We start from the raw sequence: 23,013 nt of genomic DNA, 5'->3' as shown, positions 1-23,013 counted from the left end.
AACGCCATTTGTCTCTGCTGATGTTGACAGTCCTCTGAGAAGGATGGACTTTTGAAGGCAGCTTTTCGGATGCAAGTATTCTGTGACACGAGCCCCTCTCAGGGTGATAACCCGTGCGGCTGAGAGGATGCCGTGAATCGAGGCTTTACGCCAGGGGCAGGGAATGTGGAGGGCGCCCCGGACAGTCAGGGCCCTTGGAAATCTCCCTTTTCCAGGTTATGGACAGGAGGTCCCCGAGATCCCGGAGGGCGCGGGGTCCCCTGGTGCCCATGAGACGGCCTCACTTCTCGGTCATTAGCGGTGACGTGGGCCTGGGACCTCTTGCGAAGCCTGCGGGCGTCCTGAGCTCTGACGGGCCCCTAATCCTCTCTGGAAGAGCGAGCAGCTTCAAGAACGTGCCCGGAGGCGATTCCTTCCTCCCCCTGAGGTGGGACCGTCGTGTGTCCCCTGGGGGACGTCACTGTGTCACCGCTCCCCAAGGTGCTCACGGCTCCGCACTTGAGCATGAGGTGAAAACCTCACCGTCTTTTTTGGTGGTTCAACCTCCATCCTTTTGTTCCAGCCTCAGAGCAACCTTGCAGGCGAGGTGGGCAGGGTGATAGTGCATTTTCCTAATGGGAAAACCGAGGCTCAATGTCTGTACTCGTTTGCCCAGAGCCCCAAAGCCCTAGAGGGGTAGTGGCTCTGCATTTTGCTGGCCTTAGGAAGGGTTTGCTTTTTCTTTCTTGCCTGCTGCTTTTTTATGTATGCAGTGCACCAAGAAAAGGTACAGAAAGAGTCTCCTTATGGCTTAGAAATGGCGGGCCGCGCACTGAATTAGTTCTTCCCCAGGGCGGGGGCGGTGGGCTTTAGGGGACCCTCGACCCCCTGAGGATAATACGTTTGTGGATTTTTCTTGTTTTATTTATTTATTTTTTCGGAGGGTGTCCATGACGTTTCCAGTCCATTCTCAGTGGTTCCCAGACTACCTCCCCTCCCACGTCCCCCACCCGCAAAGGTCACGAGCCAGTTTTAAATCCTGTTTCCTTTTTCCCCAGCCTCATACACACGCTCAGGGAGACCCCCACACAGACAAACACACTCATCTGCTGTGCAAAGAATCAGCCTCGAGTCCGCCGATCCATCCGCACTCCCACAGGCTCTGTCCGCCTCTTCCTTGGCAGGGAGCACGCACAGCCTTTCCTGAAAAACACAGTGTCCAGGTTGAAAGCAGTGATTACGACAATCTCCAAACATAATAGCCGCGAGAAGAGAACCATGAAGCCCCCCCCCCACCCCCGACACAACATCGCACACTGTCAGCTCTCCGCTGGATTCTGCCGCCTTCCCTTCGCAGGTCCCTCTGCGGGCAGGCTGTGAGGCGGTTCTGTCCCGTGCCCTTCCATCTTTCTGCGTTCAAGTACACATCACTCAGAAAGGTGGGCACCTTCTCAGCCGCCAGGCCGTGATCACACCTAGCGCTCAGAGTCACACCCTCCTTCCCTTTAGTCATATCCTGCACATAAGCGGCGACGTTTGATTTGGTGACATCACTGATGTACTACCCGATGGCTGGAAGCCTTTGTCCCCTTAGGACAGCCCCCCCCCCACCCCCCACGGCTCCCACCTGTAGCAGCTACTTCCCCGAAACTTCCTCGCGGGCCAGGGACCCAGCTCCCCAGCTCCGGCTGCAGCGGGACCAGAACCCGAGGGTCCAGGATACCTGGTCGGAGCAACCTTTTGCAAAAGGCTGATTGATATTCTGCAACTTGCTCCAAGTAAACGGAATTGCATCTTCAAAGCCAGTTTCATTTAAAAGGACATCCTAGTCCTGGAACAGTTGTGGAAAGCTATTTTTAAAACAGGAAGCGTCCGAGAAACAAAGAACCTGCCTCTTGAAATAATGGACTAAATATTTCTGCCCCCTTATCAGATCTGGTTCCTTTGAAACATGGGTCTTTTTGTTTTGTTTTGTTTTGTTTTGTTTTTTTTCCCCCAAATTTTCCCCAGTAAAAGTTACCAGGAGCCGTACAAATTGTATCATGAGCTGTTGTTGGAAAAAACATAAAGGGAAATGTGATCTTTATCACCAGCTTATTCCAAAGAAATTACGTGATGTGGGCTTGCATGGCTCGCGTTGTGTTTATGTTTAGTGGGTTTTTAAATATCTCTTTGATTTGCTTTCTGGCGGCTGTCTGTGTGCAACTTTGCTTCATGACCTTGAGCAAGCTACCTTCCTCGTTTGCCCGAGGAGTTGGGGCTGGACCACCAGTGGAGGACCTTCCTCGCTTTAAAAGTCTGAAAATTATTCAAGTCTCCAGAAAGGCACATATTTTAGGATTTCGAGTAACATAAAAGAGGAAAATAGAAATCATCCCCTTAGTCTCATCTTTACGTAAAATATTTTGTGCACATATAGACAACAGTGTTGTATTATGATCACCAAACTTGCTAAGAGACTAGAACTTAATTATCCCAACCACTAAAAGCAAATTACAGTTAAGTCATGTGAGAGAGGTGCTATGTATTGCTACAATGGGGATCATAATATATAAGTGTATCAAATTAACATGTACACCTTACATTTATACAATGTACAAATTTACACGATGTTACATGTCAAATGTATGTCAATAAAAATATTTTTCCATGCATTAAAAAAAATTGAAAAAATATTTTTCCATGCTTGATAATCATTTGAAAGCTAAGGGGGAAATACTAGCTTAAATAACTGTGTGTGTGTGTGTGTGTGCGCGCGCATGTGAGCGTATACACTATTATATATTTATATTTATATATAAATACTATTATATATAATAGTATTATTATTATATAATTACTAGCCTGACATAATAGACTATTATATAATAACACTCTTATGACATGTAGTATATATGACATATCAATATCAATACATTGTATCGATAATATAGATCAATAATATAGTATGTATCTTTTAATATAAACTTAAAAAAATCCAGTACATTACAAGAAACCCAAGTTGCATAAATGAGCAATTCTGTGACCTGGTGATGGTCCTACGCTGACCTTCAACCCAGGGGTAGAGACCCTTTCCGAGGACCAGAGCGTAAGGACTTTTGAGATAGTGGTCTGCAGTGAATGTTGTTTCTTTGTACTAAAGACAAAGGGCAGAGTTTCCATTCCAAGAGCCAAAAAAAGACCCAAGATGAGATGTAGCCATTGTTCAACTGTAAACACGCTTTGTAAAGGAAGTGAGGATCCTGGTTCTAAGGGAACAGCATGGTAGACGGGAACTCCCGATTCCTTTCCGGTTCTAGATCCTAGGATAAGAGGACCTATGGCTCCTCTTCCCCTAGGGGAGACCAGGGAAGACACAGCGGTATGAAGAGCCCCTGGGTACGCTGGGGAAGGACACAGCCTTGAGTCAGACCGACTTGGTGTAAATCCAGCTCCGCACTTGACAGATCTGGGGGCTCCCACTTCATCCCTTGGAACCATTTCTCCTCCTCCGTAAGGTGAAGATAGTAACTCTCTCTCTCAGGGCTGTTGTGAGAATCCATAGCTGAGTTCCCAGCACATTCTAGATGCTCAAGGTGGAAAGAACTGTAGTACTAGTTGTTTTGTTATCTAGCTAATTGTGGTTAAAAAAAAAAAAAAATACCCCAGCCCCACCTAACAAAACCTAGCATCTCAACCATTTTTAGTGTACGACTCAGGAGTGTTGACTACCTCCTCATTGTTGTGCAACAGTTCTCTAGAACATTTTCATCTTGCAAAACTGAAACTTCATACCCATGGAACAACTCCCCGTTTCCCCCCACCCCCCCAACCAGCAGTAGCTGGTTTTGTTATTACTGATTCGGAGGGTTATTACTGAGGCTCGGGTTGCTACGATAGTGATTGCTTTGCACTTTGAGAGCAGGGCTTAGGTTTTCTAGTTCTATTACGCAGGAACATGTGGAGAGGGGACGCTGTCTATCCTAACTAGTAAGCTACCGCACTGTCGCCTATGATGAGAGTCTAAAGGACATCGATCGGTATGGGGTAGCGGGGAGACGGGAGGCCCGGAGCTGCTGCGAACTTTCCCTGAGATTGCATGAAGGTCTGTGGGGAGATGGGGGCTCGAGTGGACCGAGTACCTTGTGTAGACCAAGTCCATCATCAGCCGACATCCGGGCAAATGGTGCTTATGTCCGAAACCAAGTGCTACCTTTCATTCAGAGGCTTGGCCAGGGGACTTTCTGCCTGAGGGGGACAGATGCCACTGCCCTTGTGTGGCATGGCTGGACTGAATCATGGGCTTGTCACCACTTCACCAGGGGTTATTTTTATAGCCGACAAGGAGCCTTACTGGAAATGGCTTGGCATGCATGCATAGAAAGCTCCCGGGATGGGGTGGCTCTTCAGGCCCTTGACCAAGACATTCCCACAGAGCAGATCCCTTCCAGCCCAGGAAGGATTCCGGGGATCCCCAGCCTTCTAGAGGAAGGTTCTGGTTCTTCGCGGACATATGTTTGAGATCACAGAGCCCTCACCTGTACCATGGTCCTCTGACCCTCGTGGCTTACCCCAGCCAGCCTGGCCACCTGCCCCCAACTGGCCCGCAGGGGGAAGGTCCTATCATTTTCCATTTTCCATGCCCCTTTCTTGAGTTGCCCTCTCTCTCTCTCTCTCTCTCTCTCTCAAGCAGGGAGTGGGCCAAGAAAGGTGGTTCATTTAACAGAGGAGGCGACAGGAGACTGATGTTCAGCTGGGGGACTCCTTTTAGACATGGAGCACATCCTGCCGCTTGGGGACGTCTCTCTGTCCCCCAGGCCCTTGTGTACCAGCGTGGGAAGAAGCCCTGTGTGGGGCATTTTCTGATACTTCATCTTTAGGACATTTGTCACATTTCCAGCAGCAAATTTTCTGTCTTCAGCTGCCTCTCTCACATCTGACCAACCACTCAGAACCCTGTTTTTGCTCACACTGTCTTGCTTACACGACACCCCAATTCCTAGGGTGGTGCCACGTGTATTGTCTGAACTACATTTTTTTCTTGGTTGAGCAAACAAGCAGGAATTTTCCATCAGGCAATGGCAGATTGCCTCCCCATGAAACAGGCTGTTGGTCCCCCATGCTGCTGTGGACTTTCTTGGTGGGGGGACTCAGGGACCCCGGACAGACCAGAGACTCCGGCAAGGCATCAATTAAAGGTTTAAGTCAAGCCGGGAGACTCCTCACTTGGCTTTCACGGAGGGCCTGCGGCAGCTGTGAAACTCAATCTAGAAAATTCTTCCCACTTAGAGTCAGTTGAAGGATGCAGAGTCCGTTCGCACTGAGCCCCATCCCAACCATTACCTGAGAGTCTGGGACTGACCACTCTGTCTAGGCCCTGGGGCCCGGGGCGCTCCCTTGCTGGGCATCATTTGTAACTTTCTCTTAGGAGCCTCCCTACCAGGTAGATCTGCTGCATTTCTTCAAAAACCAGACACCCTCAAATGCAGTTGTGTTTCCAGAAACAGGAGATGCTACCCGCAACCAATGTCCTTTGAATCAGATTTAATTCAGCCAGTGTTTACCATCACATTGTTCTAGACCCGGGGTCAGTAGACTTTTCGTAAGGGGCCAGATAGTAAATATTTTTGGCTTCTAGGGCCCAGTGGTTTCTGTTGCAATCACTCAAGTCTGCGATTGTAGCACAAAAGCGGCCCGAGGATATATGCCAATGATTGCACGTGGCTGCCTGCCAATAAAACTTTATTTACAAAAACATTTGGGGGGCCAGGTTTGGCCCTCAGGCTACAGTTTGCCACGCCAGATCTAGGGCCTGAGCTGGGGACTGGGGAGGCAGCAGGGAGCCAGACATTTTCTCTGCCCTTATGGAGCTCCAGCTGAGTTTATTTTTTTATGAGGGCCAGTTTTTTTGATTTCTTTCTCTGGGGTGCGGGTGGCACTACTTAGAAGAATAAAAATGAAATGCTACATTGTTCGCAACACCATTAAACCAGAGGTCCCCTCCCTGTTTCCCCATAAGTTTTATTTATCTATTTTTTTTAAGATTTTATTTATTTATTTGACAGAGAGAGACACAGCGAGAGAGGGAACACAAGCAAGGGGAGCGGGAGAGGGAGAAGCAGGCTTCCCGCGGAGCAGGGGGCCTGATGCGGGGCTCGATCCCAGGACCCCAGGATCATGACCTGAGCCAAAGGCAGACGCTTAACGACTGAGCCACCCAGGTGCCCCTCCCCATAAGTTTTAGAGTCGACATGTTGAAAAGGAAATTATGTAAAGAATGGCCCCTTCTGTGAATCCAATGACAATGTCAAGGTCATACCATTATCTTGATCCCCCCACTCTCCATATTAGGGGTGCTCTTTACCATCTTGACTTAAGGCTGACAAATGCATGGGCTGCAAGGAATTGTTTTAAACTGCAAGATGGAAAATCCGTTGTTTTTCTGAACATCACTCATATGTCCAATTACACACATTAGTGGAGTTCTATACTGTATTACCTAATGACATGGATAAAGGGGGTTCGAACTCACCCTTTCTGCGTGTCTGTTGTCTGTTGTTAATAGAGGAGTGGATGTTCGTGTCAGCAAAGCAGAGGTAGAGTTACCGCCTGGGAGTCTGAGAGGCTCCAGGTCCAGTTGTCTGTTTTTATGTCTGATTTTCCAAACACGATCTAGTTATTTGTTTATTTATAAAACTGTGGTAAAATACACATCTACAAAATGTACCCCCTTACGCATTTCTCCGTGCTCAGTATTAAGTACATTCACGTTGTGCAGCCCTCCCCGCCTTCCATCTCCCGAACGCTTCATCTTGTGACGCTGAGACTGTCCCCATTCAACACGATTTCCCCATCCCTCCCCCGCCCCTGGCACCTGCCATCCTTTCTGTGAATCTGACAACTCTAGGGACCTCATCTAAGTAGGGTCATGCAGTCTTTGTCTTTTGTGGCCTGCTCCTTTCACTCAGCAGAATGTCCTCAAGGTTCATCCATGTTGTAGCAGGTGTCAGAATTCCCTTCCTTTTTAAGGCTGAAGAATATTCCAGTGTGTGTGTGTGTGTGTGTGTGTGTGTGAGTGACGTCTTGTTTTCCATTCACCCATCAAGAACAGAGACACTGGGTCCAAATTCTATTTTATAGTCACCAAAGAATTTTTTTTTAAATGACAGCATTTTACAATTGAAACCTCTATTCCCATTTTCTTCTTTTAAAAATAATTTTTGTTTTTATTGAGGTGGAAATATACAGAACATGAAATTAACTAATCATGGAAAGTGTACAATGAAGAGGCACTTAGTACATTCGGTGTCGTGCAACCATCACCTCCAGGTCCAGAACATTCTCCTCCCTGCAAAGGATACCCCGCCCCCACGCGCCGTCACTCCCCATCCCCTTCCCCCAGCCCCTGTCGACCCCCAGCCTGCGTCTGTCTCTGTGGATCTGCCGGTTCTGGACCTGATCACACACGATGTGGTCTTGTGTCTGGCGTCTCTAACTCAACACAATGTTTTCCAGGTCCACCCACCTCGTAGCGCGTGTCGCGGCTTCCTTCCTTTTTATGGCTGAACATGATTCCGCTGCGTGGAGGGACCATTTTGTGTACGTATCCACACTTTTTGGCTATCACAGATAGTGCTGCAATGAGTATCCCGACTGTTTCTTAAACGAGCAAGCCAATAGCAGCAACAATAAGAAAGACAATTGCCAAAACTTTTCCGCCAGGCAGAGATCTTTCGGGAGCGCCCCGCCCCCCGCCCCCCACTTAAAAAGGCACCCAGGCGGGGCTCACTCATACCGGAGAAAGGACCAGTGCAAGGTCACCTGTCCCGACACCCTCTGTGTGCTTCCCCTGGGAGCCTCAGAGTCTTCCCCCGGCAGAAGTCACTCAGGGGTGGGGCAGTTGCCTCGGACATGGGGATCGTCCCAACATGTGGCAGTCCCCCTCCCTACTCCCACGTCCCGGAGACCCCGGAATTAAATAGAACGAGTCGGGGGGGGGGAGGCGCGCCTGGGTGGCGCAGTCGGTTAAGCATCTGGCTCTTGATTTCGGCTCAGGTCATGATCTCAGGGTCGTGAGATGGAGTCCTGCCTCAGGCTCCATGCTCAGCTTGGAGCCTGCTTGAGATTCTCTCTCCCTCTCCCTCTGCCCTTTCCCCCACCCAAATAGATAAATATAAAAATAAGTAAATAAATAAATAAAATGAGTGGGCTTGCTCCTTTGAGGCTCCACAGTCTCTTAATAACGGCCTTAACTCTCTTAATAAAGGCCACCATTCCTTCATTGAGCACCTACTGTGTGCCTGGCCTGGTGCAGGCCCTGCCCTCAGAGGGAGCCCCACCAGGGAGGCTGCTAAGGCCCCCTTTTGACAGCAGAGGAGATGAAGACCAAGAGCCACAGGCGGACAGTGGTGAACTCAGGAGCCCAGCTTGGCCCTGTCCAGTGACCCCAGCCCCTGCCTCGTCCCCGCAAGGCCCAGACCCTGGTGGGCAGGGAAAAGCTGGCCCCTGCAGGGACCCGCACACATGCAGGCAGAGAGGTTTGGTGGGAACTGACTGTGCTTGATATAACAACGTCTGAGATAAGAAACCTTTCCTTCGACAAACCTCTGTATGACTCAAAGCGAACCCACGAGCCCCCGGCACACTGGCCTGTCACCCCGGGCCGCGGTGAGGAAATGAGACATCAGGATGTGTTTGAGGTTTGGGGTTCAACGGAAACACACCGGGAATGTGGAGAATTCTGCCCTGGAGAGTCAGGATTGGCGTCTCTGGGCATGTTTTCAAGCCAAGCGGAGGGACGGGGCTGGCTGGATTCCTTCTTGCTTTTGGAACATCATAGAACCTGGAGGCCGCAGACATAGGGTTTGGCTGAGGAGTGTGTCTTTTAGACTTGGGACAGTCCCCAAAAGGCCAACTTGGGGTCAAGGTTGAAATCAGGGGTGACTGAGGTGGAGGACAATCAGGATGTGCCGGAGAAGGCAGGATGGCAGCCTTGAGAACAGCATCTGGTGTTGGCGGGCGCAGAACTATTTCCTGAATGACTGTGACAATTTAGAGCGGTGTGTCTCAGAGTGTGGCCTGCAGACGGCCAAGCCAGTCCCTGGGGCGCTGTAGGCGTGACAACTCCTGGGCCCTGCCTGTGGCCCTCCAGATGGGATTCCATCCATGCTGGGGGGCAGAGCGGAGGGGACAGCCCAGGCTGAGCTCCCACCGTGTGGCATGAAATGACTCTCTGATTTGCTTTTCTGACCGGCCCAGGGGGCAGTGTGGCTCAGCTGGACCGGGCAGTTGCCCAGGGCTACGGCCGGGAAGTGAGTGCCAGAGCTGGGGATCAACCTGGGCCACAGACCCCGAGTCCTGTCTGCACTGCACACTGCATACTACCCAGCATCCTCTTGGCCTCTCTTGGAGTCCGTAGGAAATCCTGTCATCCCAGGAAACCCTGGATTTGGGGTTTTGCTTTATGAGTACCAGGAAGCAAAGCCACTTCACCAGCTCATGGTGCTGACCCCTTCCCAGCCAGGGCCCCCCACTCATGCACACCCCTCACCACTGGCTGCTCAGACCCAGTTGAATGGGGGGGGGCAGATACCCGTCCTGACATCCCCACCCTGGGTAGATTGGCCCGCATGACAGTGGGCAGGGCTCCTGCTGAGGGAATCAAGGCAGGCTTCCCCGTGGAGGTGACACTTGAGCTGGGCCTTGAAGGGTGGACTAGGTTTGTCCCATGGACTCACGGGAGGGGCTTCCTTGGCAAGGATGTGGACTTGGGGAGGAGGGAGGGTGAGTGGGGGTAGGGTGGGTTGACCTTGGAGATTAGGATGGGAGGTGGGGGGTGCATGGGAGCAGTAGAGGCTAAGGGAGGGAGGTGGCTCCCTGTAAAGGGCCGGAGTGCTGAGTGAAGGACTTTCCAACATGCTCTAAACCAGCAAGGAAGGGGTGTGTCCAGATGGCTGGGGCAGGCTCTCAGAACTGCCAGCCTTGGAGCCATGAGGAGCTGTTCTTGGGGGCTGGGGGGTAGCCTGTGGGAGTCAGGGCAGGCTCCAGGACTATGACCCCAGAGGAACCACGGGAAGTCTCCAGGGGACACCCAGAGATCTCGTGGGCACCCCAGGTGTGCAGATGAGATGAGTCTCAGGTACACCCAGGCCCTTGGGCAAGACCCAGATCGCCACCCCACCCCCCACCAACATGGAACTCCACTCAGGAGCTCAGGCCCCCCAACGAATCTCCAGCTGCCACGATTTGCTCATTAAGGCTCCAAGCAGGTTCTCCTGCATTACTGTTATTTAATTCCCATGCATTTCTGAGTTTGCCAAATTTCTCCCTATTTTGGATTTCTAGTTTCATTCCACTGTGGTCAGAGAGAGACCATGCTTTGGATTATCTCAAACCTTGTCAATGTACTGAGGTGGGTTTTGTGGCCTATCCCAGGGAATGTTCCATGTGCACTTGAGAAGAATGTATTCTGCTCCTGTTGGGTGGAGTGTTCTAGACATGTCTGTTATAGCTAGTTGATTTATAGACTCCCTGTACTTAAAAATAAGTTTTAAAAGAGCCGGTGTAGGGTGGCAGGGGGAGGGGGGAAAAAGGCTTGTCCAGAGAATGTCCCGTTCACTTTGTTCTAGGTTAAAACAGAGTCCAGTCCTGGCAGGCCGTGTGCCGTTGGGGCTTCGTGGTGTGGCCAGCTCCCATGGGACGTGTGTTTGTGGCTCCTGAGGGCCGAGGGACCCGGCGTGTCCCAGTGAGAGGCCCCCACTGCCTCTGAAGGAGAGCCGATGGGGTCGGCCTGTGTGAAGGCCTCGATTTCTGGGTCCTGGCCAAGCGCAGGCCCTGGCCCAGTGGAGGGTCTCTGGGTCTGGTGTTGCCCCTCGAGGAGGCCGTCCTGGGGCCTTTGGGGCCTGGCGGGGCGGGGTGCTGGCCGTACCCAGAGCAGCCTGCAGGATGAGCGGGCGGGCAGGCGGGCGTGCCCGGTGTGAGTGGCACCTCGACCGCAGGCCGGTCCAGCTCCTGATGGTGCTGTGCGTCTGTGCACAGACCGGGTTGCCGCGAAACCCTGACTTGTAGGGTGGCCCCAAAGCTGGGCCACTGGCTGCGCTCGCCTTCCTGCCATTTCACAGAGGAGGAAACTGAGGCCCAGTATGTGCTAACTGGGGCTGACCCAGCAGTGAGCTGGTGAAGAACTGAGATCCGACCATGCTGGGACGCTTGCAGGGGCCAGTGGCGCCTGGCTGAGCTGCTCAGGAGAGACAAACATTTCTGAGCTGCTGAGTGGCCGTGAATAAAGCTTTGCCAGAGAAGACAGGGGCATCCAGCAGTTCCAGGTCTGGCTAGCTCTCCACACCACTGCAAGCAGGGTCTTGAAGGGATGTTTGCACACCTGTGTTCACAGCAGCGTTATTCACAATCGCCCAGAGGCAGAAGTCCCCTGAGTGTCCGGCAGTGGCTGAACGGAGAAGCAGAATGGGGTCGAGCCGTGCGGTGGAGTATTACGCAGCCCTGAACAGGAAGGGGCTTCTGCCGCAGGCGGCAACATGGGTGAACCCGGAGGACGTTAGGCCAAGGGAACTCAGCCAGCCACAAAAGGACAAATACTGTGTGATTCCTCTTATGGGAGGTCCCTGCAGGGGTCCCAGCCAGAGAAGCAGGAAGTAGAGGGTGGGGGGCTGGGGGAGGGCTGGGGGAGGGCTGGGGGAGGCAGTGTTCCGTGGGGACGGAGTTTCAGTTTGGGAAGATGGGGAAGTTCTGGAGAGGGACGGTGGGGATGGCTGCACAACAGTGTGAAGGTGCTCAATGCCACTGAATTGGACGCAAAATTGGTTCCAATGGTTAGTTTTATGTTCTCTGCATTTTACCACAATGAAAAGCTAAAGAAAAGAAGGAGTGTCCAGGAAGAAAGTGGGGTGACTGGGGAGATGGAGCCAGAGAAAGTGCTCAGGCTGGGACCAGGGTCTTGGCAGGACCCCTGTCCCCACCCCTGTCCCATCATCCTTGGTCTAAAGGGGCTAGGATTGGGGGGTGGGGCAGGTGGCTCCCTTGGTTGGTGCCGGCCTGGATTTGGTCCCCGCCCCCAGAGAGCCCCCAGTCAGAACCAGCCAGGGAGCAGGGACCCCCGCCCAGGAATCTGGGGGGAAAATGCTCAGGGGACCAAGAGAAGAGCAGAGAAGGGTGTGAGCGGTCAGAAGAGAAAGGGGGGCCTCTCCCCGCTGTGTGTCAAGGCTGAGGAAGCCTGTCATGGCACATGAGGGGCAGGGTACAAATGGTGGTCACTGCCTGCCTTAATCTTCTGTGGCTCCCCACTGCCCTTCAGTCCTGCAGCTCTGGCTCATCCCTGCCTCTTTCCGTGCATTCCAGTCAGAACCACCTCCTCCTTCCCAGAAGCCCCACATGCGGCCATCTCCCTCCCCCGCACTCCCTCCCGGGGGAGGGGTCAGTCCGTGAGCCCCAACATTGGAGGCAGGACACGTACGTGTCCCATGAGGCTGAATCAGTCGCGCCTGCCCAGAAGGCCCAGCTGAGGACCTGGGATTTGTGGAAGGGAGAGACAGTGGGGAGGCGCAGGGTGGTCACTGGGTCTCAGCCCTGGGGAGTCTGGGTAAGGATTTGGGGGTGGAACTCTGAGGAACTCTGGCCTTTCTTGCTGTGTGATCTGGGGCAGGTGGTCCCCTCTCTGAGCCTCCTCATGCGTCCCTCACCTCCTGGCCCATCAAGAAATCCATCTGCACCCCAGTTCCATGTGGTTGGCTAAATGTGTGGTCAGGCCCAGAGGAGCCCAATCATTTGAAAGTCACTAAGTATGTGTTCAGAAGGATGAGGGCCCTGGGTCCTCCCTCCATCCCAGGGAGTGGGTGAAGTCAGCTGGATAGTCAAGCATCTGGAGGTCCAATTGCTGCTGGCCATGGGAAGAAAAGAATTTCCAGCTGAGGAAAGAGTAAGTGCAAAGGCCCTGAGGCAGGACTGAAGCGTATATCTGTTTATTCCCAGAGCCACAAATGGCCACAAACGTACTCCGCCTCACCCTCCCTCTCTTCCAAAAAGAGAATTGAAATTGGTGAAATATGGATCATTGCGATATGCCTCATCCCTCTGCCTCCCTCACGGAATGGGACTGAACCTGGCCTTCAGGGCCCACACAGCGAAGTCCTGAGAGGAGTCCTAGCTAGCATCAGCGTGTGACTCTGGGAAATGCTCTGGGCCTCAGTTTCCTTTTCTGCAAGGACAAGGAGCTGATGCCTCTGAGGGGCTCACAGGCCAGCAGCAGAAATGATGTGCTGAGGGCCAGTGAGGAGGCCACTCGCCAGCAGGCACAGAGCAGGAAGCCGAGGTGCTGGGAATGGAGACTCCAGAGCCAGCTTCTTCCACCTCTGCCTAAGGATGGTTACCCAGGGCCCCAACCTTTTGTCCCATGGCCACCTGTTCCCACCTGAGGATCTGCTTTCTGGCTTCAAGCCTACAGAAACGACCCCAGGACAGCTTGGCCAGGTTGCTACCAGTGGCCACAGGAAGAGTACGTGAATCGGCATTCTGGGCCCGGGGGACGCAAATGCAAAGGCCCTGAGGCAGGACCAGGGGAGCGTATTTGGCTGACAGCAAGGAGGCCAGTGTGGCTGAGTGAGCGCACAGGAGCAAGACGAGAGGAGGGAGGGAGGAGCTAGGGCCCCTGAGACCACAATGAAGTCTTCGGATTTATTCTAAAATGATGGAAAGCTGCTGGAGGCCACCATCTGACTTGATGGGGGAGACACAGTTGTCCCCAATATGGCGTCCATGTAGAGGAACCATGGGTCCAGCGCCCTTGTTTTCAGGTGGGGAAACTGAGGCCTGGAGACACACAGTGACTGCCCACGGCAGAGGCATCCCGGGGGTTGGGGGGAGCCTTCATTTCAGGCGGACAGGGCTTCAAGGCTCAGCTCCATTACATGGACAGTGGTCTTGCCTCCCCACACCTCCATTTTCTCACCTGTAAAATGGGCACAAACGCCTTGAAAACACTCATCACGGAATCTGTCTCAGAAATCTCACCCCCTGCCTCCTATCTAGTCCAGTGCCCGGACGGACCACCTGTGTTCATCCGTTCAACTGTCGATGGACCCTGGGGTTGTTTCCACTTTTTGCTGGTTATGGGTCCTGCTGCTGGGAACATGGGCATATGGGCACCTGTTTGAGTCTCTGTTTTTAAAGCTTTGGGCTGGGGTCTACAGCCAGGAGCGGAATGGCTGGGTCACGTGATAACTCTGTTTCACTTTTTGGCGAACTGTTTCCTGCCCAGGCCTCCTTCTGCTTCATATTGTAGCATCTCAGGGAACCCCATTCACCCAGCCAGGCTCCCCCAAATATCTGTGTTTCCTGACATTTACTGGGGCCTCCAGGAACCACGATCATGGGGCATGGAGGAAGACCCTGCGAGCTTGACGTGTTTCAGGATGTAGACATTTCGAGGCACAGGTAAGGGCTGTGACATCAGGCTGCCCGGGGTTCGAGCCCCGGCCCCACCACGGGCCCAGGCTAGCCCTTCCCTCTGGGAGCCCCGCTTTCTGCATCTGGAAAACTGGGGTGGCTGTCCTCCGGCTCCCACCCCTGTTTGGTGGAGGGTTGGAAGAGAGGACTTGCGGAAGGTGCCGGGGATGAAAGCACCTGCCCTAGACCTTGTGGCTCAGTTCAAGTTAGCATTGGGTTAGTCATTCGATAAACTTGTTCACACTGGATCTAGGTGCCCGCCTGAGGCTGAGTCACTTCTGAGTCACGGCTGCTTCCCCAGGACTCAGCTCAGGGCCAAGGTATTGGGTGCATCTGCTGAATGAATGAATGGGAGAGAGAGAAGGGGGAGCGGGGGGAGGTGGGGAGAGAAAAAGAGACAGGAGAGACAGGGACTCTGAGAGAGATGGGGTGGGGGTTCATCCAGACCTCAAATCCAAGGACCGATGGCCCCAGAGGGAGACTCGCGGCACTGGCCACACCCCAGTGTTGGGCGCTGCCCTCCCCCTGCGTTCTGTCATTCTGTCCTCAGGGCAGCATCTTCACTTTCCAGATAAGGAAACAGGCCTGCGAGGCAGACATGGGGGCTTTGGTGGGAGAGGAGTGTTTTGCCTAAGCAGTGGTTCTCACTGCAGGCGGTTCTGTGCACTGCCTCCCCCAGGGGACATTTGGGGACGTCCGGAGACATTTTGGTTGTCATGACTGAGGGGCTGGGGGTGCTACAGGCATCTGGTAGGTCGAGCCCAGGGGTACTGCTCAACACCCTCCCATGCACAGCACGACTCCCAACAGCAAAGGAGGATCCAGCCTCAAATGGTGCCAAAGGAGAGAAACCCTGTGTCAATTATTTGGGGAAAAAAATCGATTTAGGTCCCAGGCTCACACTACACAGCAGAATACATTCCCCATCCATTCGCTGATGTAAACCAGGTTGATCCTGTTACCTCCTCTCTCCCTCAGCTGGTGCATTTAAATGTGTGCAGTATCTTAGGACCTCAGTGAGTCATTAAATTGCAGATGCAAAGGGGCGTCTGGGTGACTCAGTCAGTTGAGTGGCCGGCTCTCGGTTTCGGCTCAGGGCATGATCTCAGGGTCCTGGGATCGAGCCCCGTGCGGGCTGTGCACTCAGTGGGGAGTCTGCTTGAGGATTCTCTCTCTCTCTCCCCCTCTGCCCCTTCCCCTGCTTGCACCCTCTCTCAAATAAATAAATAATCGTTAAAAAAATTATAGATATGAAGTCTCTTAGGTGGTCATGGAACCCCTAACCCAGTGGTTCTCAATCTGGGGTTAATTCCACCCCCCCACCCCACCCCCAGGGACATTTGGCAATGTCTGGAGACATTTTTGGTTGTCACAAGTTGTGGGGATGGGTGCTGCTGGTGTCGAGCGGGCGGGACTGGGATGCCGTTTAATGTCCCAGAATGCACAGGGAAGCCACCACTACAGAGCATGATCTGGCCCCGATGTCGACAGAGCGAAGGTGGAGAAACCCTGTCCTCAGCACCCTCCAGCTCAGCACTGGAGCCACCCGGCCCTGGTGCTTTCGCGAGCCGTCTCTGGCCTGTTGCCTCGGGACTCCCCAGGGTGATGCTGGGTCTGGGTGCTAACTCAGCTTCGCGCGATGGGGCAGGGTGCTGAGTCAGGGACTCACCTTACCCTCTGAAAGCTCACATTTCCTCTACTTCACACCATATTCTGTCACCAGCCTGGGTGTCCGGGGCTCCCTGACATACAGGAAACTTCTGGCAGAGAAACAGCTCTTGGACCCTCCCCCCATCTCTGGAGTGACTCTTGAGAGGTCATTTTGGTGATGCCTAAAGTCCCTGCCAAACCTTCCCCCCTTCCAACCTCTTTACTCACCCCCCGCCTCAGGACAATCTGAAATATGGCCAAATACATATATATATATATATATACACTCAGCACTTGTTTGCATAAGCAGCTTTTGGCACGTCTAATGGAATATTATGCAGCCATTTCAAATGGTAATAAAAACATATCATGGAGGGAAAAATACGGAAAAATGGTTTTAACCTTGCTTGGAAAATGGTTTTAACCTTGCTTGGAAAAAAAAAAGGGGGGGGAATACACTGATCATCACGGCCATGTGAAAGCAATTCAACCACTCACCAGAAATCCCTCCCCCTCTAACAGCCTCTGATTAGAATCGGGTTGCAGAATGCAGGGTAAGTTGTTTTTCTGTTTGATATTTACCATTTTGTCAAACGGATGCCAGGACTTTTTATGGAAAGGAAAAGTGTCGAGGTTGGGTGTGTTCTTACGGTGATCTGAGATGGGGCCCAGCGGTGAGGTTTTTATTCATACTTCTCTCTGGGTGACATCTGCCATCAAAGCTTGGTCCTGGGACGGGGCCACCTCCTTGCGTAGAAAAGCACTGAATGCTGCTCTTTTAGGAACCAGAGAGCCAGTTCCTCCACCCGCAGCACTGCTGATATCTGGGGCTCATCCTCTGAGTGCTGGGCGGAGGGGGGGTGCCGGGGGGGCTGCCATGTACATCATAAGCTGCTTAACAGCACCGGAGCCCTCCACCCACCGGATGCCAGCAGCACCCCCGGTCCCCAGTTGTGGCAACCAAAAATGTCTCCAGTCCGGGTCACCCCTGGCTGAGAAGCACGCATCCAGAAGATACCTGATGAAGGTTGACATTTGGGTTTTCAGAAAGGGACAGAAAGAAAGATGAGGGCTCTTTCTGCAGTAATCAGTGCAGGCTGAAGCACACAGCCCTGCAGGAGCATGGCACTTTGTTCTAGCAGCTGGAGGCGCTCAGGAAACAGAAGCTCAACAGCTTCTGTCCCGTTACAACTGGCCTTTCATCGGACTCAACTTCCCCCCAGGGGAACCTGCGAGGTGTTTTTGAGCAAGCCAGAAAAATGGCTTTACCTGCAAGTTTAAACTCTACCGGAAAGACTGGAGACCCTATAAAAGGTTATTTTAAATCTTTTGTGGGTCTTTGTTCTGCCCCCAGTGCCGGCCGGAATCAGCTGTGAGCAAAGAAGAGAATTTCCACGGGGTCGTTGGGGCCCCGGCTCAGCTCTGCTCTGGAACAGTTTTTGTAAAAGCCGCAGAGTGGGTACGGGAGGCTCATACACTCACACAACCTTCATCACCAGTGGCCCCTGGCCCAGGCTATTTGCTAGAGAAAGACGAATCAGATTGTCATCTCCCATTTCTGCTTTTTGTGGATTACCAAACGCTCTCAGCTGTTTCCAGGACTGTCTTCAGGGGGAGGAAGGATGGAGGGAGGGAGGAAATCCCAGCCTCTGTCGCAATGGGGCGAGAGTGTTTTAAAATAGGCGCTGCTTACAAGCTATTTTCACTTTCTGGAAACAACTTGTGCAATTGTTGGTAGTCATGGTTACCCACCCAGGGCCCTGAGAAGGGGGAAGATGAGGGGAAACCTGCCACGGAGAGGCACCTCCTTGCCTGACCGAGACATTCGGGGTGCAGTGCAGGGGTCTCCCCTCGATTATGAGGTGGGTTTCTGGAGTGGCCACCTCCAACCACCAAGGCAGGGGCTCTGATGTGATTCCCTCACACCAGGGCACCTGCAGGGATGGGTCTCATAACCTTACTCCAATGCAAGCAACAGATGGGTTGCTGCAGAAAGCCCCTGATCCTTCTAGTGGGGTTCAGGGACCCTCGTGAGGCAGACAGACCAGGCTAGCATCCTAATGCCACCACTCCATAGCTACCTTTCTGGGCCTGTTTCCTCATCTGGAAAAAGAGAACCCACCATACATAGCCCTCAAACATGGAATTCGTTTTTTCTAACAGGTTGGGGAACTCATCCCTTACAAAAACTCCTGCTAAAAGGCAAGACTAGTAAAAGGCAAAGCAGGTCAGAAGCTCAGCATTTTGCCCCTTTCAAAAAAAAAAAAAAGAAGAAGAAATAAAGAAAAAAAAAGTGTGTGTGTGAGGGGTGGGGGGAGCCTGCACACTCCAGAACTTTGGGTGAAACCTCAGAAGCTTCCAGAAAGAGGTAAGGCTTTTTTTTTTTTTTTTTTTTTTTTCAGCCCAGAGGAGGCCACGTCAGTGGGACCAGCACTTTCCCCAGCTCAGGGGAAAAAGAGGCAATTTATGGCTCAGGGAACAACCTTAAAATAACTCTCCCTCAGTCTTAAAATGTAGTGTTTAAATTTATAGAAAAACCCACAGGTTCCTGGCAGCTGGGTGCTGCAGCTGGCAACCCAGGGTGCTGGCTGGGGCAGAGCACACTTCACCCCACCTCTGCCAGGCTGCCCTCCTCCACCAAAACTGCCCCTTCCCCCCACGCCCACCCTACACCCCAGCTTCCAAGCAGTCAGACCAGGGCTGTGATTTTTCAAAAGATGCAAAACTTTTTTTTTAATTAAAAAAAAAAAAAAACCAACAAGTCTTATAAAAATGAACCAGGGAGCCAAAATGCCCACCTGTCTTCCTATTTACAGTAATACAATATCTGTCACAGTCACTATGTACAATATTATAAAAAATGTCGAAGACAGTACAAATTAAGGCTGTATTTCTCACAAGGCATCAAGCCTCGATCCTCTAGTGTAGACCCGGTGGGGGGGAAGACGACACTTAATTATTGCACCATTTTGAAAACAAAACTCGTCAAGGAGGATCGTGGTCTTCTCCCACCGGGGCCTTCAGTCTCTGATGGGGGCCGGGGCGGCGGCGGCGTCGTTGGGGGGGGGAGCCCCCTCAAAGGCCACGCTGTGCCCAGCCCGGTCCTCTGGGCCCAATAAATACCAGTCACAGTTTGGGAGGGGGCCGCGCCCGGCGCGTGGGACCCGCCACGGCCGCGCGCGGGTGGGCGGGGGGCGTCCGGGCTACATGTGCCGCTTCATGTGCAGCGCCAGGTGGTCGGAGCGCGAGAAGGCACGGTCGCACAGGTGGCACTGGAAGGGCCGGTGGCCCGTGTGCTTGCGGTAGTGGCGCGTGAGTTCGTCGGAGCGCGCGAACTTCCAGCCGCAGCCGTCCCAGTTGCAGTGGTAGGGCTTCTCGCCTGCAGGGAGGGGGCGAGAGCGGGCCTCAGTTTGCTTCCCAGGGACTCGGCCTGTGGCCCCGGTACGCACACGCTCCCCGCGACCGTGGCTGCCCGGGGGCGCGCGCGCAACCTGCCCCTGACCAGGGCCCGGAAGCTGCGGGGGGACCTACGTTTTGGACCTCTAAGGATCCTAGGCACGCGCCCCTAGCTCTCGAACCTCCCGATTCTCGCCCCCAGGGGGCCCAAAGTGCGCACTCTCGGCTCCCCAGTGCTTCGAGCCACGCCCCCAGGGGAGTCCTAAGCTTGCATCTCTCCCCAGCGTTCTGAGACCCAGCGCACCCCTAGGTTTCCTCAGCGCGCGCACCCTCTCCCCAAAGCCCTGAGCCACGCTCCCAGGAAGGTGCTAAACGTGCGTCCCTCCCCCAGCATTCTGATACAGAGTACCCCCAAGGTTCCTAAGCGCGCACGCCCTCCCCAAGCTCTTGAGCCACGCCTCCAGTGGAGTCCTAAGCGTGCGACTCCTTCCCAATCTCCTGGGCCACGCCCTCGGGGGGGGGGTTTCCTAAGCGCGCGCCACTCGTCCCGAGTCCCAGCCGCCGCCCCCGGCCCGCGCTCGCCGCCCACCTGTGTGCGTGCGCAAGTGCGCCTTGAGGTGTGAGCTCTTGGTGTAGGTCTTGCCGCAGCCCGCGTAGCTGCAGGTGTGCGTGGCGGTGCGCTTGCGCGGCCAGGAGCGACGGCCGCGCTTGGGCTTGGCTTCGAGCAGCTCCAGCGGCGACGCGGGAGGCGTGAGGAGACCTCGGGCGGCGGGAGGCGCCAGGCCCAGAGCGGCTGCTGCTGCGGCGGCGGCGGCCGCGTCGTCGAAGAGACCGAAGGCGGCGGGCGCGGGCGGCGGGTAGTGCAGGCCGGGCCCGGGCGCTCCGAACCCGGGGCCGCCGAAGGGCGGCGGGTAGGCGCCGCGCGGACCGGGCGCAGGCAGGCGCCCGGGGCCGTCGGGGCTGAGCGGCGGCGTGTCGGGTGGCGGCGGGGGACGGCCCCCGGGGCCTCTCATGCACGCAGCTGCGGGACCTGGGGCGCCCTCGCGCTTGAGGCCCCGCGGCCCGCGGGCCAGGCCGGGCGCACAGCCGTAGCCTCCGCCGCCGTCCGCCTCGGGGGGCTCGGCCTTCACCAGGCGGCCGGGTGGCGCCAGCAGGAAGCGGCCGTGTAGCGCGGGCCCCGGCGGCACGTCCAGCTCGGGCCGCAGCAGCTCGGACACCAGGCCGCCCGCAGGGGCGCTGTAAGGCGGCGGTGCGCTGGGCTCGGGGTAGTAGAACGCAGGCGGCGGGGGCGGCGGCGGTTCGGGGGCGGCCTCAGCGCCAAGGCCGTCCAGCCCCATGGACAGGATGAAATCCAGCACGCTGTTGAGGTCGTCGTCGGTGCCGCCTGCCTCGGGCTCTGCGCGCGGCCAGCGCTGCGGGTGACAGAGCGATAGGGCGCGGGCGTGAGCGCGCGGCGGGTCTCGGGGATCGCCGGCCGCCGCCTGCGTTCTATTACCCTGAGCCCACAGTCCCCGCCGCCTTCGTTTTACAACACTGAGCCCGCTGTCCCCGCCGCCGGCGTTCTACTACCCCCGCGGCCCACATTTTTTACTACCCTGAGCCAGCCGCCCCCGCCGCCCGCGGTCCCGGCCGCCCCCAATGTCCCTGCCGCCCTCACCTCCTGCAGGCCACGCTCGCGGCACGGACTGGCGAAAGTGGAGAAGGACGGCAGGATGGGCTCGCTCAGCGCCATGGCTGGGACCCGGGGCCGACGCGGGTTCGGGACACCGGTGAGTGGCTGCCCGGAGCCGGGCTGGTCGGGGCGCGGGCGGGCGGGGACGCTCTGCGGCCCGCGGCCGGGCCCGCCCAAGCCTTATAGGCGCGGCGCGCGCGGGGGCCGGGCCAAAGCGGCGGCGGCGGAAACGCGTCCCGGATGGGGACGAGCTCCGGGCGCAGCCTAAATTTAGCCGCGGTATATAAGCCGGCGGGCGGCGGCGGCCGTGGCCACTGCGGCCGCCAGGGCTCTGTGCAGCCTGGCCGGCCCCTCGCGCACGGCGAGGCCGCGCCCCCCATCCCGGGCCCGCCCCCGCCCGTCTCCCCGGCGACGCGTCAACACGCGCTCCACAACAGCAGCGTGACGCCCAGGGATCCCCGGGGCGCCCCGTGGGCTCCCGCCTGCTCGAGGACCTGGAGCGGAGGTGGCATCCGGGACCCGGGACTCTGAGTGGAACCCTGGGGCCCGGGGCCTCCGGGGATCCCCGATGTATGGGGAGAATGGTCCCCAACGCCTCAGAGGGGTTCCTGGAACCCCTGATGATTGGCGAGATTGGCCCATATTTCAAAGGGGTCCCCAGAATCCTAGATGGATGGGTGGGGTTCCCGGGAACCCTGGTGGAGGGGGGATTGGGGTCCCCAGGATTCATAATGGGTGGGGAGACTGGGCCTCTCATTTTCAGGGGACCCACTAAGCCTGACCCACTGTTAATGCCCATCACTCTGTAAAAAACCTTGTATGATGATGTCAACCAATGTTAAGTCCTTGAGACGCGCTCTCTCAGGGAAGCCCTCCAGGGCAACTGAGGCCCACGGGGCTCTGGGAGAGGCTGGTAGGCCTGGTGCCTTTACTGACTTGCATAAGCGAAGAGGCTGAAGACAAGGATGACAGTCTCTACTCCAACATAGACCCGGCACTGGGTGGGAGTGGGGGGTGGCAGCAGGGGACAGGGAACAGGCCTGTCCGACCGGTGGGCATCTTGAATATACCACCTGGGTCACACACAACACAGCCCTGCCAGCAAGGGACTGTCACCACCGTTGTTACTGTGTGCTGGCCCCGTGTGGGTACTGGGAGCGCAGCAGCCAACAGGCGGACAAATCCCCCTGCTCTTGGGGGCTTCCCCTAGGTGGTGTAAAATAAACAAGTATATTGGGAACATAAAGCAGGGGGTGCAAGATACAGTGGGGAGGGTAATAGGAAGCGAGTGAGTGTGAGGGGGGAGAGAGAGGCTGGTGAAAATTTGAACCTCACCTCACCCAGTGCTGGATGAGTCAAGACCTGGAGAAAGGGGGAGCCACATGAGTCCTAGAGGGAGAGCATCTCATGGTGTAACCTGGAGCCAGTATCCAGTCTTGGCCTCTTGACTCCAGCATCTGTGTTCTGGGCCTGGAGGCATCCATAGTCTTCCTCTGTCCCGTGGCCAGGTGGTGAGGGGTTCAGGAAGCTCCTGATCTGGATACCTTCTCTGGGGCCAGGAGGGCTTTGCCACAGACAGCAGCGGGACCACCACTGCACGGGGGTGGCCTTGGCACCACTCAGGCACCAAGGGGCCCCTTTAGGGTCCACAGTCCTGGACCCTCCCAGCTGGAAGGAACCTCAGGGGTGCGTCACTTCCCTGTGATTCATCCAGCTGTGGATTCAGCAAACACACTTATGCAAGTCAGTAAAGGCACCAGGCCTACCAGCCTCTCCCAGAGCCCCGTGGGGCTCAGTTTCCCTGGAGGGCTTCCCTGAGAGAGAGCGCGTTTCAAGGACTTAACATTGGTTCACATCATCATACAAGGTTTTTTACAGAG

At 55.2% G+C, this 23,013-nt stretch overlaps 1 protein-coding gene across 1 annotated transcript; it reads right to left on the bottom strand.

The window, feature by feature from the left end:
* Nucleotides 1-18,768: 18,768 nt before the first annotated feature.
* On the bottom strand, nt 18,769-21,301 carry KLF2 (KLF transcription factor 2). The gene is made up of 3 exons (XM_025885318.2): nt 21,119-21,301; nt 20,051-20,873; nt 18,769-19,444 (listed from the first exon to the last, which is right to left on the bottom strand). Exons 1-3 carry the CDS (start codon nt 21,191-21,193, stop codon nt 19,269-19,271), a joined length of 1,074 nt encoding a protein of 357 aa, XP_025741103.1. The 5' UTR covers nt 21,194-21,301; the 3' UTR covers nt 18,769-19,268.
* Nucleotides 21,302-23,013: the final 1,712 nt, after the last annotated feature.

This window comes from Callorhinus ursinus, unplaced genomic scaffold (genome assembly GCF_003265705.2).
Source record: "Callorhinus ursinus isolate GAN/ISIS: 27379988/994484 unplaced genomic scaffold, GSC_fseal_2.0 scaffold15, whole genome shotgun sequence".
NCBI classification, from domain to species: domain Eukaryota; kingdom Metazoa; phylum Chordata; class Mammalia; order Carnivora; family Otariidae; genus Callorhinus; species Callorhinus ursinus.
Note: the sequence above shows the minus strand (reverse complement) of the source record. Positions and strands in the feature narration are given on the sequence as shown.

Coding starts and splice junctions, on each gene's coding strand:
- KLF2 (XM_025885318.2), bottom strand. CDS start 21,193: ATGGCGCTGAGCGAGCCCATCCTGCCGTCCTTCTCCACTTTCGCCAGT. Junction 20,874..21,118: donor GCGAGCGTGGCCTGCAGGAG/GTGAGGGCGGCA, acceptor TGTCACCCGCAG/CGCTGGCCGCGCGCAGAGCC. Junction 19,445..20,050: donor GCACTTGCGCACGCACACAG/GTGGGCGGCGAG, acceptor CCCTCCCTGCAG/GCGAGAAGCCCTACCACTGC.